The 19334-nt window shown below is 39.5% G+C and overlaps 1 protein-coding gene across 2 annotated transcripts in view; it reads right to left on the bottom strand.

The window, feature by feature from the left end:
- The window catches only part of Kdm5b (lysine demethylase 5B), a 65201-nt gene that overhangs the window by 34428 nt on the left and 11439 nt on the right, over window positions 1-19334 (bottom strand). The window contains exons 2-5 of one of the 2 annotated variants that reach the window (XM_075988037.1): window positions 8325-8402; window positions 5155-5277; window positions 4377-4547; window positions 475-609 (exon numbers count right to left, since the gene is read on the bottom strand). In XM_075988037.1, the coding sequence (XP_075844152.1) occupies window positions 475-609; window positions 4377-4547; window positions 5155-5277; window positions 8325-8402 (507 nt within the window). Of the gene's footprint in view, window positions 1-474; window positions 610-4376; window positions 4548-5150; window positions 5278-8324; window positions 8403-19334 lie in introns of both variants that reach the window. The other variant, XM_075988036.1, reaches the window with a different exon arrangement.

Here is a 19334-nt window from a genome sequence, read left to right as displayed (position 1 = left end):
TAACAAGACCTTATTTTCATCTAGAAGCTTTGCTTTAATTATTACCAAACCTGAAACAATTATAAAAACATCACAATTTCATCAACTTCTAAAATTTTGCCAACCTCTTCAAAAGTCTACCAATATTTGCAGAAATTTTGCTTCCACAATTGTCAATGACTTTTTTACTCTTCTTCTTCTTTTTAAAGACAGGGATCACGGACTAGCCTGGGCCACATATTCTGCACAGTTGTTTGTTCAGTTTTGACTAACAACTAAGCAGCTTCCCAGGCAACACAGAATGAGTGCTTCCATTCTTTCCCCTTTGTAAACACACCATCCCCTTGCTGGTGTAAAAACCCAACAGTGTGAAGTATCCCTTTGACATTACCAAGGTTAAAAACTACAAAGCACTGACAGAAGAGAGAAAGTCAATGATAAATAGCTATCAACACTAAACTCAAGAAATGCTAATCAACCCCAGGAAGTACTGACCTCTGCTCTCATGCGCTTTGCTCGGCGGGCTGGAGGACAGGTTTCTGAGGGCTGTACAGACTGCCTCTGGGGAATGTCATGGGGTTTGTACTCCTTGTCCTTTGTATCTGACGTCAGGTTAGGCTTCTGAAGACACTACAAATAAAACAGTTGCACTAATGAATTTTCTTCTTCCCACCATAATGTGTGTGTGTGTGTATCTATCTCAAAAAAAAAAAAAAGAAGAAAATTTTGGTTTTACATGGTTTCTCTGTGTAACAGCCACGGATGTCCTGGAACTCACTTTGGTAGACCTGGCTGGCCTCAAACTCAAGAGATCTGCCTTCCTCTGCCTCCTGAGCGCTAGGATTAAAGGCACCACTACTACAGTTCAGCTAAAACATCTAAAGAAATATGAAGTCAAATCTAAAATATCATACAGACATTTAAATGTTTAATTTTCTTTTTTTTCTTACATCAACAGCATGACTTAGATTTATTCAAGTGCTTTATCTCCTCAGGTTTAAAAAGCCATGGCAGGCCAGGCATGGCGGTGCACATCTGTAATCCCAGTACTCAAGAAAGTTGAAGCAGAAAGACTCTAGGCAATTAGTGAGAACCTGTCTCAAATATACAAAACAAAAGAATTACCTCATGAATTTAATAATTTTTCTCGATTTTTATAATCCTGCAGACTCTGACATGACCTGATATGACTAACAGCGCTATAATCAAAATCATCCTGAGTTGAGAAAATAGGTCCTCTGACTATAAAGTGGCCTTTCTAGGATTTTCATTTACATCATTATATATTCATGACAAAGATTAATAGATAATTCACAGAAAACCATTTGATTTTTGCAGGGCCTCTTCAATCTCTGCAATCAGGAGTCAGAGGCAGGTTGATCTCTATAGGCCAACCAGATTTACACAGTGAGTTCCAGGCCAGCCAAGGCATCATAGTGAGATTCTGTTTCAAAAAGAAAAATACCGTTCTTATAACATCAGATGTAAAAATGTCCCCATGGGTTCCTATGTTTGTAAAACTTGGCTCTCCCTGCCCCCCCCCCGCCCATTAATAGCACTATTTTGGGAGGCTGTATGGCCTTTAGTAGTCGGTGTCTATCTGGAGAAAATGTTGATCAAAGGGTCAACTTACAGACCTGTTTAATTAGCATCTATGCCTGTTTCCTGGCCCAGCATGAGGAGTCCCAACCATACCATCTCAAGCATATTGGTCTTATAACTAACACACACTTTATGTCTTCTCAAGTAGGATTAGAGGTGGTTGATATCATTATACCATAATCACCTTATCCCACAGAGACAGCCACTCTCCTTTAGGGCTTTCAGAAAACATGGTGATGCAAGAGCAAGGTTGTGTTCCATTATGCCCATACACTTTTTTTTTTTTTTTTTTTTTTGCCTTTGAGACTCAGTCTCATGCAGCCCAAGTTGACTGTGAATTCACTGTGTAATCAAACAACAATCTTGCTGGGCGGTGGTGGCGCACGCCTTTAATCCCAGCATTCGGGAGCCAGAGGCAGGCGGATCTATGTGAGTTGGAGGCCAGCCTGGTCTACAAGAGCTAGTTCCAGGACAGGCTCCAAAGCTACAGAGAAACCCTGTCTCGAAATACAAAAAAAAAAAAACAACAACAACAACAATAATCTTGAATTTCTGATTCTCCTGCCTGTGTCTGAGTGCATGTGCCACCATGACAGCAACCATTCTCCCAACTGAGGTACAACCAATTCTCAGCCTTTTTTAGCAAACTTTCTACAAGGAATATGCATCAGCAATTAGAATATATTGGTATATAGTAGGTTAAAACAAACACTTGAATTATATATACAATGTTTATTAAATCAATCTTGAAATCCCTATCCTTTGTTTACTTATCTTACTACACAAGCCTAGGCTTTTATAAAAAGACAATATTCCCTTGCCTTAACTTCTGGTGTGCTAGGGTTACAAACACAGCAGCTTTTAAGTGCTTTTTGTAAAGAAGCACTTACTTTGTAAACAAGGCAACTAACAAGTTTCTAAAATGCTGCAACTCATAATTCAGTTAAGATCTTCTTTCCCTTACTCATTGAACCTCCACACATAGGAGAATTCAAACAAAGAAAAGTTAATCATTATGCGGCAACTATTTATAAAATGTAACTATAAAAGAGAGGCTAATCTAGTACATGGCCCATGACTATAATCCCAGCACTTGGGAGGCTGAAGTAGGAGAAACACATGTCCAAGGACAGACCAGGATACATACTGTGATGGTTAATACAGCCAACTTGAGAGGATGCATCGCCTGAGAGAGAAGCATCTGGGCATTGTGTAAAGGGTTTTCTAGATTTGGTTAATTAAGGTAGGAAGAAGCACACTAACTGTGGATAGCACCAACTCACGGGCAGGGGCTACCAGGAGGCATAAAGGGAAAAGGCAACATAAGCAAGAGCATTTTTTGTTTGTTTTGTTTTATTGTTTTTTGAGACAGGGTTTCTCTGTAGCTTTGCAGGTGTTCTTTAACTAGCTCTTGTACACCAGGCTGGCCTCAAACTCAGAGACCCCCTGCCTCTGCCTCCCAAATACTGGGATTAAAGGCGTGTGCCACAACCACTCAGCTAACCAAGAGCATTTTTATCTGTTTCTTGACTGCAGATACAAAGTGAACAGATATTTTATGCTTCTGAGACCATGCTTTCCTGCCAAAATGGACCATAAACTCAAATTTGCCCCAGTTGTTTTGGTCGGGCATTTTGCTGAAACAACAATAAACTCATACAGTAAGACATTGTCTCAAAATGAATGACATCATCAAAGGCTGACTAAACACTAACATACTTTTTGTTTTGTTTTTTCAAGAGAGAGTTTCTCTATAGCTTTGGAGCCTGTACTGGAACTTGAGGACCAGGCTGGCCTCAAACTCAGAGATTAGAGTTAGAAATTCAAAGTCATCCTTAGCTATACAACAAGTTGAGGTCAGTCTGTGACACAGAAGACCTTGTCTCAAAATAAAAGCCAAGTGTGGCAGCACCTATAATCCCATCACTTAGGCAGAGACAAGCATTATCTCAGTGAGCTCAAGGCTTGCCTGGTTTAAATTAAAATTACAAAACAGCAAGGGCTACACACAAACAACATCCCAACTTGGGAGACTGGGCAGAGCTTGTTCGATAACCAGTATGCAAAAATAAAAAAAAAAACAAGCCACTTTTAGTCTAAAAAGTTCAAAAAAAAATAGAAAATAAAGATGCTATGAAAATATATAGGACTTAGCATTCTAGGTATTACTGGTCTATAGGATTAAGATAGAATTTTTATTATTGTTCTGACCTGAGAAACTATCAGTCTTTCCACTGCACAGAAACAGTTCCAGTTATAGGACTGACGACTGCTCTAGTAACAGAATGTCAAACCATGCAAATGGACTGACACTCCTTTCTACCAGAGCCCTGAAATATGGGGTCAGTGTTACAGCATTTACCCGAAACTGCTGAGAAAATGAAGGCCTCCGGCATCAAGTCCTCTCTCCTTTATAAACCTGACACCCTCCCTGGAAATCCTAGTCAGCAACTGTTAGCCCACTTAAATCACAGGTCAAACTTTTTTGTGACAACCAGGGATGCTTGAAATAACATATGCAATTTTTAAAAAATACGTAATAATCAAGTCCTATACTAAAATACAGATTTTAGCTGTTTTTGACAGTAAAAAGCATTTTCTTTATAATCTTATTTATTCTAATATAAACTTTTAAGTTGCTCCCCAAAGTACTTTTTCAAAGAATTTTTCAATCAATCAATCAATTCAGCAATGTTTTCTGAACATGATTAAGATTGCCTCACTGCCCACAAAGAAAATGTACCAAACAAATAAGCAGTTAAATAAAACAGGCCAAAGCTGGCTCCAACACTCACCCTCAAACTGTCTCCAGACAGGAATAAGTTGTACGGATGGAGGATTCGCTCATAATGCCCCCTGATGTGTGAACCCACAGCTTTACCAGGAGCAAAACCCATCTTGGTGGCAATTTTGGTCCATTTTCTATCCTTGCAAACAACTGCAAACCCACCTTCTTCTGCGACTAACTATTAACAGCAAAAAATAAAATAAAAAAAAGAATAAATAAATGTTAAGAGAAAATTACTTCTAATCCCCTACACCTAGGTATGACTCTAAGAACAAAATTCCCAGTTATAATTTTCGTTGTTGTTGATATGCTTTTTGTTTGGATGTTTTTCACTTCCTAGGTCAAAAGAAGAAAAGAAAAACTACCAGGCATTAATTTTCAACTACAATGTGAACAGCTCTTGACAGTGTGGTTCACAGACACTTCACCACTCTCAAACTACTTCTCACTTCTCCACAGAGGAATAAGGCCCCTGTCCCAGTACTTGATCCTCCTTTCTTACCTTTAAAATCTGTATTTAAAGAAGAGACAGCAAGCATGCCATCATTCTGGTACAAAGAAGTGGGACCTAGAACCGAATTATGGCCTAGCTGTTTTAGCTGAAGTCTTCTCAAATCCCTTGAGCCTTAGGTTCCACTTATCTCAACGGAAATGGGAAGAACTCTTTGCAGCATTGAGGCGTTTCAAAAGAAATAAGGCTTATAGACTAGACAGATAGAGCTGTGATACTTAACGTAAAAAAAGAAAAAAAACAAAACTGCATAAGACAGTTGCCCCGCACTTGCCTTATTAAGCTGGAACAGGTCTAAGATCTTCCTCTCCACATGTGGAATCTTCAGAGTACTTCCCTGTAGTTCCCAATACTTTGCAATCTGGTCCAGGAAATTCAATTTTACACGTGTTTGGGCCTAAATGTCCAAAAAAAAGGCATTTTTAATCTCACCTATTTTTGTTTTCCCATGGCACAAGGCTGAGCTTAATCACAGGTATAAACAATCTTACCATTTTCGTCCCCCAAGTGGCTTACACTACTGGCATGTATATATTCTGATGTACTTGGTATCAATTTAAAGCTCCTGCCTATAACCTTATGCTCTTTTCACTCTTAAGACTATTTAAATACAAAACTAATATTTATTTATTATTAAATTATTAAGAACAAGAGTGTTTGCTTGTCTAAGTTGTATTTAAAAAATAGGTGAGGTGCTGTCTGTCTATGTCTAAGGAAAAATATCACTGTTACATACACTGCTTATGATTTCTATATTTAGATTCTCAGTCAATATAGTTTCTGCATACAACAGGGAAATAGGCAAAGTATATAAAATATTGTTGCTCTGAATGATGTTTCAACTAAGAAAAACTACACAATTTAATGTTATTTGTAAAAAAAATCAGCAATGGTTTATTCTAATTTTATTGTTAGTCTGCTTTTCAGGGCAGGGTTTCTCTGTAAAGTCCTGGCTGCCCTGAAACTCGAGATCATCCTGTCTCTGCCTCTCAATGCTGACATTAAAGGTGTGTGTCACCATCCCCAACTACTCTGGCCTTCCTATATTTACCTTAATTAATCCTCCTATACACTGTGTAAATTAAGGGGAATTGGTTTAATAAAGAAGTTGACTGGCCCAAAGCTGGACTGGATAAGGTTAGGAGGACAAAACCAGGCTAAGGACTGGAAAGAGGGGTAGAGTCAGGAGTTGTTGCCCAGACATGAAGAAACAGGAGGTGCAGGATGATAGCAAGGCAATGCCACATGGCAGAATATAGATTAAGATAAATGGGTTGGTTCATTTAAGTTGTAAGAGTTAGCTACAATAAGGCTGAGCTCTTGGCTTTTTAATATAATTAATATTGAGTCTCTGTGTTGATTACTTGGGAACTGGCAGGCGAGAAAGAAAAGTCTGCCTGCAAGCCTTATTTGATAATTTAAAGATCACAGGAAAACGATAAACATTATTTATGAAATCATTTCTAATCAGTTTTTGTTACCCTTAGTATAAAACACAAAGGGGACAGTTTGGGAGTTTTATCCGTGTTCAGGCAATTCCCAACGGTAATCCAAAGCTACAAGTTATTACATACCTACTACTCTTCTTTTTTCTTCGTTTCTCTTTTCTTTTCCAGGTTAGGGATTCACTATATAGTCATTTAGCACTGAACTCACTATGTAGATCAGGCCCAACCTTGAACTAGTTATTTGCCTGCCTCCACCCCCTGAGCACTGGGATTAAAGGGAGGCACCACACCTGGCTCATACCTACCCACATTTGTTCAACTACAAATTTTTGAAAATAGGCTAAAACGCTTCATGGACAGAAATGAAGCTCAATTGGTAGAGCACTTCTTAAGCATGCATGACGCCCTGATTTAATCTCTAGCATCACATAAAACCAGAGGGGAAGGAAGGCAGGAAGACAGCTTTATAATTCAGAAGCTGGACTAGGATACAAAGTAAATTTCTGGCCAGCATGGGCTACATATCAAGACCCTTTTTCAAATTAAACAAACTTTGAAAGACTTGTAAAATACTAATATAATCAGATTTTGTTATCAAAACCTAGTATTTTCTACCTTGTACTATCTTTTTAATGTTTATGTGTATGAATGGGGTTTTCTGCATGTATGTAAATGTACAGCATGCATACCAAATAGCTGCAGACCAGAAGGAAGTATCAAAAAGTATCTAGTTCCTCTGGAACTAGAGTGATGATTGGTTGTGAATCACCACTTGAGTGCTAGGTAGGAAATGAACCAGGGTTCACTACAAGAACAAGAAATGCTCTTAACTACTCAGCCATTTATTTAGCCCTTCTATCTTATATTTTAAAACTTTCTGTAGGGCTGGAGCGATGGCTCAGCAGTTAGTAAGAGCACTGGCTGCTCTTCCAGAGGACCTGGGTTCAATTCCCAGCACCTACATGGCAGCTCACAGCTGTCTGTAACTCCAGTTCCAGGAGATCTAACATCCTCACACACATATACATGCAGGCAAAACATCAATACATTTAAAAAAAATCTGTAGTTCTGTAGTAAAGAAAAAACAAAAACAACTTTATCTGCTCTCTAAATAACTGACAATGCCACACTTTTCTTTGGGGAAAGTGTGTTACTAAATCTAAGTCTGGCTTAAGAATACTGGCTGTTCACAATCATCAGTAACTTCAGTCCCAGGTTATCTGATATCCTCTTCTGATTGCCAAGGGCACCAGACATGCACATAATTCAGACATTCATGCAGGCAAAACAGCCATACACATGAAATAAAAATTTTGAAACTTTTATCTATTTAGCCGGTTGAAGTACACATGCCTTTATCCCAGCACTCAAGAGGCAGAGGATGAGGGATCTCTTGAGTTTGAGGCCAGCCTGGTCTAAAGTGAATTTAGGACAGACAACAGGACTGTCACACACAGAAACCCTGTCTCAAAACAACAAAAATAAAATATAAATTAAATCTAGGGCTGGAGAGATGGCTCAGCAGTTAAGAGCACTGGATACTCCTCCAGAAGACCCATGTTCAATTCCTAGCACACACAACTATCTGTTCCAGTTCCAGAGTACTCAACATCCTCATGCAGACAGACATGCATGAAAAACACCAATGCACATAAATAAAAAATTTTCAAATTAAAAAAAATGTAAGTTTCATACATAAAAGAAAATTAGGGATTAAAAAACCTTTCCTACTGCATTCTTCTCTAAGTAAATTATCACTGTTCTCAAAAGTAAATTATTTTCAAAATAAACTTTAAAATTCCAATGATCATTATGTAATAAAAACTCATATGTATTAATTAAATAGACAAAAGAAAACTGACAAAAATTAGTATCTTTAATGAAATGTGGTTTGCTACAATGCCTAACTGAGTATCAATTACTGGCCATGCTTTCATTTCACCAAGACTGATCTTCAGAGAGTACTCCTCTGCAACACAGATAAACAGAACATTACCTCCAGTTCATTTAGCCTCTGGATACGTGGCGTAAAATGAAGTTTATCAACGTCACAAGCAAATGGTGGCTGCCAATCCTAGGAGAAAGCAAAAGCTAAATTAGATTTAAGTACACTTAAATTATTTTAAAATTAAAATCGAGGTTATAAACTATCTCTTATCAGTTAAACAAAACATAACGGTGAGGTAGTTTTTCAACCTGTTTTCCAGCAGAAAATTCAGAGTATGTAATACACCCTCTTCCCCCAAATATTAGTACCTGGCAGACACCTCATCCTGACCTAGCCCTGAGCTCACCTCTGTTAAAAAGTTGCTGATTTAGGCAACAAAATATTTTGACTCTATAAAACAATATAATATCAGACTGGGTGGTGGTGGCGCACACCTTTAATCCCAGCACTCAGGAGCCAGGGGCAGGCAGATCTTTGTGAGTTCGAAGCCAGCCTGATCTACAGAGCGAGTGCCAGGGCAGAATCCAAAGCTACAGAGAAACCCTGTCTCAAAAAACTAAAACACACACACACACACGAACACAACATAATATCAAATTATCTATAATTTTTACATATTTAATCCAATCTGTCTCTAGTAAGGAGGGAGAGAAGAAGGGAGAAGAGAGGGCTGAAGAGTTGCCTTAGTGGACATGAGGAGCTGCGTTGAGACCCTGAGAAAAAAGACAGGCATGTACCTGTAAACCCACAGCTGGATAGCAAACTAGTGCAACGGATGAGCTTCAGGGTCAGTAGGAAAACATCTCAAAAATGATGGCAGAGGGACTGGTGAGATGCTCAGTGGTAAAATTGCTTAGTATCAAGTCTGAGAACCAAATCTTGTCTTTGTATATCACGTGGTATAAGAGAACAGACTTCCACACATGCAACCACACCCGAATATACTAAATAGTTTTTTTTAAGTAAGTAATAAGCCAGGCGGTGGTGGCGCACGCCTTTAATCCCAGCACTCGGGAGGCACAGGCAGGCGAATCTCTGAGTTCGAGACCAGCCTGGACTAGTTCCAGGACAGGCTCCAAAGCCACAGAGAAACCCTGTCTCGAAAAACCAAAAAAAGGGACTGGAGATCTGGCTCAATGTTAAGAGCACTGACTGCTCTTCCAGATGACCCGGGTTCAACTCCCAGCACCCACATGCCAGCTCACAACTGTCTGAAGATCCAGTTGCAGGGGATCTGACACCTGCACACTAATGCACATAAAATAAAGTTAAATAAACCATAATATATATGTGTGTGTGTGTGTGTGTGTGTGTGTGTGTGTGTGTGTGTGTGTGTGTGTGTATATATATATATATATATATATATATATATATATATCCCACCATTCTCCAGCTGGCACTATTAAAAAAAAAAAAAGATACATAGAGCTGACTTCTGGCCTCCATACCTGCCTTTCATGGGCATAAGGATGCACAAATATACCTGTGTACGTGCATGCACAGGCACACACGCGCGCACACTTAAGGTAAGAATGTAGTTCATTTTATCGCATGCCTGAACCCCTGGGTTTGACCCCTAGTACCCTTGTAATCTTTGCATACAGAGGGATGCAAAGAGAATCAGAAGTTCAAGGTCACCCCCAGCCACATAGTAAATTCAAGCCCTAGGCTACAAGGATAGTCTTGTGTTTAAAAAAAAAAGAATTTGTGTGTCACTGTATGTAAAATGAATAAAAAATAAATACATACAAATAAAAATTATATATTATTTTATATCAAAAAAAAGAAAAAAGCCTCAATCCCCATCTAAACTACAGATATCCTGATTCTTGTTAAGTCCCTCCAAATGGAAAAAAAATACCAAATTATCTTATCACACTATGATATTTATTTTTAAAATTGTAATATTTGTACTACTTGAAATTTTCTTTGATTATTGGGTATGTGCTGTTTTATACATAATAAAATAAAGACATACAAAAAAAGAAAGAAATTATATCAGAATCAGTTCTTCAGTAGAAAAAAAGAATAGATATTTAAACCAATTTTTAAAGATATTCTTAATGTCTACTCACATAGGTTATCTCTTCTTTAGAGGATTTTCCTACCACTGAGGAATGACGAGGAAATAACAGGTAAGAAAATTGCTCAGTTCCTAACAGTGTAAAAATAAAAAGGAAGAATGCGGCTCAGTGGCAGAATGTTTGCCTAACATGGGGAAGGTGCTGAATTTAGCACCATTAAAGTTATGTTAATACCAGCACTTGGGAGGCAGAGGCAGGTGGATCTCTGTGAGTTCCAAGGACAGCCAGGACTACAGAGAAACTCTCTCAAAAAACAAAACAATCCAAATTATGAATAAATTGATACCTAAATATGGTAGAAACTGGAAAACAACTTAAATATCTGCAATTAGGGTACAGCTGAGAAAAAAAATGTTTTACTGACTTCAGTTTGGGATAATGAAAGCTCTAACGACATGGTGATTATGGATGCACAACACTGTATTCAGCACTAAATTTATACTCAATACACTTAATGGTTATAATGACAAGTTTTCTATTACATATTTTAACATGGCAAATAAAGACAAATGTTAAGACATAGACTTTATTGACAAGAGAACCTTACCTGGTTTAAATATAAACCCAAATATTTTAAATAATATATTATTTCAGATTATGAAAATACTAATTCATAGCCTTTAATCCAATTTCATACTCAGAACTGTATTAAAGCTGGGGATGTGGCTCAGCTTGTAGCATGCTTGCTCCTGTCTAGTCTATCTTTCTGTTGGTGTGATAAAATCCTCTAACAAAAGCTAAAGAGATGACTCAGCAGTTAGGAACATGTGCAGCATAATTACACGGAGGAAAGTTTAGATCCTTCGCCAACATAACAAACTGAGAATCCCTGCACATCCACAGCTCCAAGTCAGAGAGGGAATGCCCTTTTCAGGTCTCCACATGCAGAGGGTTCATCCTGGCTCACAATTCAAGAGTCCAGTCCTTCACTGCAGGAGCTCAAAGCATCTGTCGCACCACATCAATCAGCAAGCAGAGAGCAATGAATCAATCAATGCATGCGTTCTAGTACTCAGCTCACTTTCTTCATTTTTGAGAGTCCAAGATACCCTTCAGGGAATGGTCCTGCCCACAGTTAATTAATCTAAGATGACATCCGCCACCCCATGCCTAGAGCCCTGTCTCAGATTATTCTAGATGTCATCAGGTTGACAAGACCAACCATCACAAGACCTACCATATATGTGATATCTGTATATATGTGTATATATATACACACATGGATTTGATCCCCAGCATGACATAAAAACTGGGCTTGGGCTGTGGGAAGTAGTTCTGTGGTTACAGTGCCCATTGTGCAAATGTGAGGACCCTCAGAATCCAGATAAAAGTTGGGCACAGTGGGGCTGGAGAGATGGCTCAGCAATTAAGAGCATTGGCTGCTCTTCTAGAGGTCCTGAGTTCAATTCCCAGCAACCACATGATGGCTCACAACCATCTATAGTGGGATCTGATGCCCACTTCTGGCCTAAAATCGATAGAGCACTCATACATAAAATAAATTAAAAAAAAAAAGTTGGGCACAGTGACCCACACTTGTAATGCCAGTGATGAGAGGTGGGAACAAGCAAATCCTATAAGTCATCCCAATGCCAACTTGTCTGAGAAGCCCTCAGACACACAGCACAAGCAAGCCCATGCATACATTGCAAAAATAAAACAGGCATGGTGAAGCACACCTGTGATCCCAGAACTTGGGAAGCACAAACAAGAGGATCAGAAGTTCTAGGTCATCTTTGGCTATGTTCAAGCCACCATGGGATGAAATTATGTCACAAACATACATAAAGTATTCTATAGTCAGGTGTGCCAGTACACCTGTAATGCCAGCTGTTAGAAGGCTGAGGTTAAGAAGGCAAAAAATTCTAAACCTGCCTGAAAGAGAAAAAGAAGAAAACAGAAAATACCTCACAGAATCGCCAAAGATTAAAGTTTATGTTTAGATCAATCTGAAGAAATTATGTTAAATTTACACAGAACAAGATGTCACAGGAAAGAAACCACACTGCTTCTTAATGCCGTGTGGCCTAAGTAAGAGGAAAGCTAGTCCAGAGCTTTGCTCTTATACTTTACAAAGGCTAACAGCTTCCAGAAAGGAACCAGGGTGTTATGGCTCAGTGGTACACATCTGCCTGGCAAACCTCAGACTCTGGTAAGGTTAACTTTTTAAAAGGAAGGAAAGAAAGAGGGGGGTAGAAAGGAAGAAACTGATCAGGGTGTGTATGTATCAGAAGACAATTTTAGGGAATCAGTTCTTCCACCATGTGGGTCCCTAGAGTTGAGTTACAGGAAACCAGGTATGGTATGTATGGCTCAACATCTGTAACCCAGCATTTGTGAGGCTGAGGCAAGAGGATTGCTTGTGAATTTACGACCAGCCTAGACTGCATATAGTGAGTAATAGACCCAGCAGGGATACAAAATACTACTCTATCTCAAAAAAAAAGTAAGAAAATCAGACTACAAAGCAGTCCTATATAAATTTCCTTCTGAGATTTAATTTCCTCTGCTTTTAAAACTTTTTAAAAATTAACTTTCAAAACAAAAATGACAAGCACTGTATCATTAGAAGGCTGAGTTGTTTTCTTAGCACAGAAACGCACTCTGCGGGAAGGTGATCAGAAAGACGACCCTGGGGACTGAAACCCCGCAGAGAGGACTGAGGAGCCTGTGAGTTCACCTGTCTCAGCACCAACTCAGAAACAACCACTTAGGCACACTCGACTGAAACTGTTAAAAATCAAAAGTTAGCCCATGTGAGAGAACTTTCCAAGAATGCCTAAGATTCTCCTTAAATGCCATAAGAATTCTTAGTAGAACAATTATTAGCATCCATATATTTAATATATCAGAATATCCCTTAAATGCTTCTAATTTATAGTTTAAGTGCATAAAGTATGATAATTTCCAAAATAAGAAAGTACACTCAACAGAAGCTCCACACGTTTGTGTTTTGACTCCCTGCAGTCAAACCAATTAAAACTCATTGTCAAATGAGTTGGGTTTTTTTGTTTGGTTTTTTGTTTGTTTGATTGTTTGTTTGGTTTTTTGAAACAGGGTTTCTCTCTGTAACAGTCCTTGTCGTCCTGGAACTCACTTTGCAGATCAAGCTGGCCTCAAACTCACTGAGATCTGCCTGCCTCTGCCTCCAAAGTGCTGGGATTAAAAGTGTGCACCACCAGGGCAAAAACTCATTCTTGAGGAGCACTTCCTCTCAGTCCGCCTCCATCCTCTAGGGACTTGTCCTCCTGGTGCAGACCCAGGGTTCCCCTACTTCTTTCCTTTTAACACATCTCCTACTAGACCCATAGAACAGTCTCCACTAGGGACCCACAGCAGCCACACCAGGCTGGGACTCAGGCCATCACTGCATCAGCTCAACTCAGAGAGAAGCTTCTTGCTGTAGAGTAATTAACTCTGAGACCCACAACTAGACAATGTGCAGAGTGTGAAAGTTTGGAGCACTCATCTAAGTCCTAAATGGGATGCGATTATGAAGTCCCCTCCCCACAAGGGATCTCTAAGAAGCACAGTAGTAGGTTTCTCCAAGGAAACACCTACCAAACACAACATGGCTGATACACACGAAGCTCACAAGACCTGCACCAGTTCAAACCAGACAAAATTTCATCACTAACGGGGTGGGGGTGGGGGCGGTGGACCAAAGTCTGACCCCCTAACTGCTGGGAAAGGGAGAAATCAGTTTTCTTCAATTTAGTATCACTGGGTTTATCAACCACACTCCAAGGCATGCTCCATGCCCAGGAGAAGAGGCAACAGAAACCAGACATTTTTGTGTGGATATTGGGGGGGGGGGGGTGACGGGTGTTCAATTTGGGTTTTTTGTTTGTCCTTACTGAGATTTTTGTTTGTTTGGCTGGTTTGGTTAGGTTTTTGAAGACAGTTTCTTTTTTTGAGACAGGGTTTCTCTGGTTGTCCTGGAACTTGCTTTGTAGATCAGGCTGGTCTTGATCCGCCTGCCTCTGCCTCCCAAGTGCTGGGATTAGGGGTGTGCATTGCTACTACCCAAGCATCTTACTGGGAATTTTTTGGGGGAGGGGGGACAGCTTTGACTTTTCAATTGTATCTCTGAGAAAGAGAAAAAACATTAAAATGGATGGGTAGGGAGGAGGAGAGGATCTGGGAAAAGTCAGGGAAGGGAAAGAAATGTAATTGAAATATATGAAGAAAATTTAAATAAAAACTCCAAAACTGAGCCTATTCACAAAGAGAATCATTAACTAAGAATCAAAGCATTTTCCTAATTATATATAATCTGTGAAACTTGGTCATCAGAAATAAGGGAGCAGTTTTCTTTTTCTTTTTTTTTTATTTATTTTCATCATCATGATTATATACTCATAGGATTGCATTCCAATGACTGCAGAAGAGCAGATTGCTAAGTCCATAGTCTTATAGGTTTAAGATTAGCATAAAACTTCAGAGCAAAATTTTTAGAATCCAAAGAAATCTACCCTAGAGAGTATTTTAATCTAAGTTAACAATCCTTTCAAGTTGAGGGTGACAAGAATTACCACCTTGATAAAGATTTGAGAAGTACATACATGTAACAATTTAGGTGTTTTTAATTATCAAGCAGGTGGTTGGCAGTGAGATGTCTCAGTAGGAAAAGAATGCAGCACCAAGTCTGCCAGATTTAAATCCAATCCCAGAACCCACACAGTGGAAGGAGAAGCAACTCTGGAAAATGGTCCTTTGACCTCCACATCTGGCATGGCACATACTCATCAACACACATACACATATACACACAGTAAATAAATAACGATAAAATAAATAGCTAGAGAGATGGCCAGCAAAGAAGGCCATCTTCTGCTCTTACAGAGGACCTGAGTTAATTCCCAGCACCTACAGGTGGCTCACAACTACTTGTAACTCCAGCTCCAGGGGGATCCAGTGAACATACACAGTGTTCTGATGGTAACTACTGTCCAAGGGGCTCCTTTGTTTTTTTGTTTTGGTTTTGTTTTTTTGTTTGTTTGTTTTGCTTTGTTCTTTCTAGACAGGGTTTCTTTGTGGCTTTGGAGCATGTACTGGAACTAGCTCTTGTAGACCAGGCTGGCTTCAAACTCAGAGATCTGCCTGCCTCTGCCTCCCGAGTGCTGGGATTAAAGGCATGCACCACCACCACCCAGCTGTATTTCTTTTTTTTAATGTATTCATTTAATTTTATGTATATGGTTATTCTTTCTACATGTATGTTTTTGTACCACATGAGTGCAGTGCCCATCAGTTCAAAAGAGGGTATCAAGGTACCCTGGATCTGGAGTTACAGACAGTTGTGAGCTGCCATATGGACGCTGGGAGTTAAACCCAGATCCTCTTAAGAGCTAAACCATCTCTTGAGCACCCACCCCATATATTTTTAATAAAATAGAAGCACTGTGTATCAAGCCCTGGGCCTTAAGATGTATGAAGCAGCAAAGTTGTACCACAGAGCTATATTCCCAGCCATTCTCATCCTTTTGTTCCAATATTCCATCCAGTATATATCACATTTAGTTGTCTTGTCTCGAGTCTCACTGAGTATCCCTGGCTGGCCTAGAAGGCAATACAAGCGAAAGACAGATGAAGAGGCAAAGATGGCTCAATGGGTCAGAAAGCTTGCTCTGCAAACATAAAGACCTGAGTTTGACTTCCCAGGCATGACATTATTCAGGGTGAAAACTGGCAGATCACTGGAGCTTCCTTCCAGGTGAGCCAGCCTAACTGAAAAGATCAGCTCTTTTAGTTCAGTCAAAGACCACGTCCAGTGTCACAGGGCAGAGAGCAATAATAGAGGAAGACACCCTACCCCTACGATACATATACAATGTGCCCTCCACACACATTCTTTACACCAAAAAGGGGGAAAAAAGATACATGAAGAATTACTAGGCCTGGGCAGTGGTGGCGCACACCTTTAATCCCAGCACGTGGGAGGCAGAGACAGGCAGATCTCTGTGAGTTCGAGGCCAGCCTGGTCTACAAGAGCTAGTTCCAGGACAGGATCCAAAGCTACTGAGAAACCCTGTCTCGAAAAACCAAGGGGAAAAAAAGCATGTGTCACTGGTGGACTTTTAAAAGTTGAATAAAAAAAAATTCCAGTCAATTGTAGTGGCGCACACCAGCAAGAGCTGGATGAAGTAGTGCACATTTGTGATCCCAGTACCCCACCGGGGCAAGAGAGGTAGAGAAAGGGGAACTGCCTCATCTTCCCAGGTCCATATCAACAAGGTGGAAGTAACTTACTCTTGATAGCTGTTCTCTGTAGAACCAATCCACCTCTATTTTAGGCTTAAAAACCATTTTACAGTAAAAATGAACTAGGTTCATTCCTGTCTGTAATTAAACCTCTGTTTTTCAAGATTGTGTTATATTTCACTCATACCTTAACTACAAATGCTTCTATGTTGCCTGTTCCAGGAATGGCAATCATGACTTTCTTTCAAAAAGTTGTTTATAACCAACCATCTTGCAACCCTACCTTTGTTTCAAAAGGTTATATGACCACCCATGACTACCTGTTGCTATGACTACCTTGTTATGCCCCCCTTGCAACCATGTCTTTGTTTCAGGAGATCATTAGAACTAACATGTATGCTTCAATCTGGCTGAAGGTAGAGTTCAGTGGACAGCACTTATTTACTTAACATGTGCAAGACCCCAATTTCAATCCTTATCACTTGTATGCGTGCTGTGGCATGTGCAGACACATACATGCAAACATACATACAATTTTATAAAATGTTTTTAAATTATTCCAAACAAAGCTGAACATTGTAACCATTGTAAAATAAAGCTACATTAACTCCTTTAATGCCAGTACTTGGAAGGCTGAAAGTACATCTCTGTGCGTTCAAGGTCAGCCTGGCCTACGGAGAATGTTCCAGGACAGCTAGAGCTACACGGGGAAACCCTGTCTTGAAAAACCAAAATAAAGGGGCTGGAGAGATGGCTCAGTGGTTAAGAGCATTGCCTGCTCTTCCAGAGGTCCTGAGTTCAATTCCCAGCAACCACATGGTGGCTCACAACCATCTGTAATGAGGTCTGGTGCCCTCTTCTGGCCTGCAGGCATACACACAGACAGAACATTATATACATAATAAATAAATATTAAAAAAAATAAAAAGAAAAAAGAAAAGACAATTATCCAAATTTCATAAAAAAAAAAAAGAAAAACCAAAATAAATAAAATAAACTGGGGGCTGAAGGATGGTTCAGCAGGTAAGAGGACTAACTGCTCTTCTAGAGGACTCAGGCTCAATTCCCAGCATCCACATGGCAGCTCAACACTGTCTATAACACTTCACACAGACAGACACATGCAGGCAAAATACCAATGCATATAAAATAAAAAGAAATAACTCACTTTGTAGACCAGTCTGGCCTCAAACTCACTGAGACCCATCCTCCTGCCTCTGCCTCCCAAGTGCTGGGTTAAAGGTTTGTGCCACTACTGCGCAGCAAAATGAATCATTCTTAATAAAAATAAATCAGGGGTTAGCAAAATGGCTCAATAGATAAAGCATTTACTTTGTAAGTTATAACCTGAGCGCTCAAACCCTATTTTGCAAGTGAAGATGACATGAGTTCAATTCCCAGAACCCATGTAAAGGTGGAAAGAGAAAACAGACTCCAAATGATCCTCTGACCTTAACACAAGTGCAGTGCCACGTGTGTCCACATGCATCACACATATACACAATATATAAAATTGTAAAAAAAAAATAATTAATTAATTAAAAAAATAAATAAACCAGGTATGGTGGCTCAGGAGGATGAGAGAGGAACATTGCCAGTTCAAAGGAGTCCAAAGTCAATCTGCAGTCACAAAATGAGTACCTGACCAGCCTGGGCTATGAAGTAAGAAATAATAATAATAATAATAACAATAATAATAATGTCTTTAATCCCAGCACTAGAGAAGCAAAAATAGGGCTACAAGCTCAAGGTCAGACTGGTTTGAATAGGGAGTTCCAGGCCAGCAAAGGCTACATAGTGAGACTTTTCTTACTATGTGGATATAAAAAACATAAATAAATAAAACATAAAATAAAAAACACAGCCGGACGGTTTTGGCACAAACCTTTAATCCCAGCACTTGGGAGACAAAAGCAGGCAGGATCTCTGTGAGCTTGAGGCCAGTCTGGTCTACAAGAGCTAGATCCAGAACAGGCTTCCAAGCTACAGCAAAACCCTGTCTCAAACAACCAAAATAAAACAAAATAAAAAACGTGGCACACACCTTTAATCCCAGCACTTGGGGGCGGGGGGGGGGGGGCAGAGGCAAGAGGATCACTGTGAGTTCAAGGTCAGCCTATTCTATAAGAGCTATTTCCACTACAGGCCCCAATGCTACAGAGAAATCCTGCCTCGAAAAACAAAAAATAAAGAAATAACAAAAAAATGATTAATTAATTAAAAATAGAGGCATTTGGGGCTTTGAGAGATGGCACAATGGTTAAAAGCAATGCCTGCTCTTCCAGAGGACTCCCAGCCCGACACAGCATCTTAATATTGTCTGTACCTCCAGTTCCAGGGGATCCTGACACACTCACAGACATGCATGCAGGCAAATACCAATGCTCATGAAATAAAATTAATCATTAAAAAAAGACAGTTGCTGTCCTCTCTTCCACAGGATATAAACTAATGACACATTCAAAACTGTAGTTGAAAAGAATAAACAGTAAACCATATTTCACTAGATGCAATACACTGACCAATAGATATTTACCTCTGTTACAATTTAGATGCATTAACTGTAATACTAACATCAAGAATGGAAACAATTATTTTAGATAAATATTATGATTCCAAACAGCACTGAACAGATAGGGGCTAGGAAATCTCAGCGAGCTAGAGTTGTTGTTTTTGTTTGAGGCAGGGTCCTAGCACAAAAGTTAGCCTCAAACTTCTAATTATTCTGACAGAATGCTGGATGTCTAGAGTTGTTTTTGTCTGTGTCTAT

Source organism: Microtus pennsylvanicus, chromosome 10 (genome assembly GCF_037038515.1).
Source record: "Microtus pennsylvanicus isolate mMicPen1 chromosome 10, mMicPen1.hap1, whole genome shotgun sequence".
Classification (NCBI taxonomy): Eukaryota; Metazoa; Chordata; class Mammalia; order Rodentia; family Cricetidae; genus Microtus; species Microtus pennsylvanicus.
Note: the sequence above shows the minus strand (reverse complement) of the source record. Positions and strands in the feature narration are given on the sequence as shown.